General features: G+C 66.9%; 1 protein-coding gene across 1 annotated transcript in view; it reads left to right on the forward strand.

Annotated features, from left to right (window-relative positions):
* LOC103916068 (mucosa-associated lymphoid tissue lymphoma translocation protein 1 homolog) overlaps positions 1 to 990 on the forward strand; it is a 3,720-nt gene extending 2,730 nt beyond the window's left edge. Inside the window, 4 exon segments of the mRNA XM_009323011.1 lie at positions 22 to 69; positions 153 to 188; positions 466 to 669; positions 809 to 990. Of these exon segments, the coding sequence (XP_009321286.1) occupies positions 22 to 69; positions 153 to 188; positions 466 to 669; positions 809 to 990 (470 nt within the window).
* Positions 991 to 1,213: the final 223 nt, after the last annotated feature.

The raw sequence follows: 1,213 nt of genomic DNA on the forward strand, positions 1-1,213 counted from the left end.
CTGTCTCCCCCTTTGCGGCAGGCCCGCGGCGCTTCGCCTCCGGAGGCTCCTGGCAGGAGGGGGATGGAGGTAGGTGGGCAGGTCCCCACTGCTCTGCCCACTGCACTCCCCGGGCACTGCGGGGCCGTGGCACGGCGTTTCTCTCTTTCCAGGCTCCCCGGAGCACGGCAGCCCTGGCCAGCTGTACGGTAAGAGCCTGTCCAGGAGGAGTGGGTGGCCCTGTGGGGCTGTGACCATCACCAGTGTCACCAGTGTCACCCCACGAGGCTCCGCTCGGCCAGGGGTGCTTTGGGTGCAGCACGCCGGGGAGAGTGGAGCAGCAAGGCAGGGACACCACAGGGCATCCCACTACCCGGGGACAGTGACACCGGCCACAGCCGGGTGTCACCTCTGTGGGCTGAAGGTGGCGGGGACAGCAGGAGTGTCCCGCTCCGTCCCCAGCGCCTCCCTCTCCCGTCCTGGCAGCCACCGACAAAGTGGCCCTGCTGATCGGCAACATGCACTACCTGCACCACAAGCAGCTGAAGGCGCCCATGGTGGACGTGCATGCCCTCAGCGCCCTCCTCCGCCAACTCGACTTCAAGGTGGTCTCGCTGCTGGACCTGTGCAAGGCTGAGATGCAGATGGCTGTCAACGAGTTCCTCCTCCTCCTCGACAAGGGCGTATACGGTGTGGTGGCACCCGCCGGGGCGGCTCCAGCCGGGGGAACCGGGTGGTTTTGTGCTGGCGGGGTCTTGGAGGCTGGCTGGGCAAGAAGCGGGCACCAGCAGGTCAAGGGATGTCACCTGCTCTCTGCCCCTCCCGGCAGGTTTGCTCTACTACGCCGGGCACGGCTATGAAAATTTTGGCAACAGCTTCATGGTGCCCATCGACGCGCCCAGCTCCTACACCTCGGCCCACTGCCTGTGCGTGCAGCGGGTGCTGCAGAGCATGCAGCAGCGCCACACCGGCCTCAACATCTTCCTGCTCGACATGTGCCGCAAGAGGTGACCCGGTCCCAGCCCCCAGCCTAGGGACAAGCTGCCGGGAGGCCCTGGCACCGGGGTGCCTGTGGGTGCTGGTTCCCCACGGGAGCGGAGTGGGGCATCCCTGGGGTCCCATCCAAACCCGTTGGCTTTGTTTGGATGCCCCAGTTGAGCCGGCATATGCCACGATGGGTGGGCAGAAGGGCACGGGGCAGCCCCCGGGGTCTGGGGTGTCTTGGGGTGGGTTT

Source organism: Pygoscelis adeliae, unplaced genomic scaffold (assembly GCF_000699105.1).
Source record: "Pygoscelis adeliae isolate BGI_AS28 unplaced genomic scaffold, ASM69910v1 Scaffold284, whole genome shotgun sequence".
Classification (NCBI taxonomy): Eukaryota; Metazoa; Chordata; class Aves; order Sphenisciformes; family Spheniscidae; genus Pygoscelis; species Pygoscelis adeliae.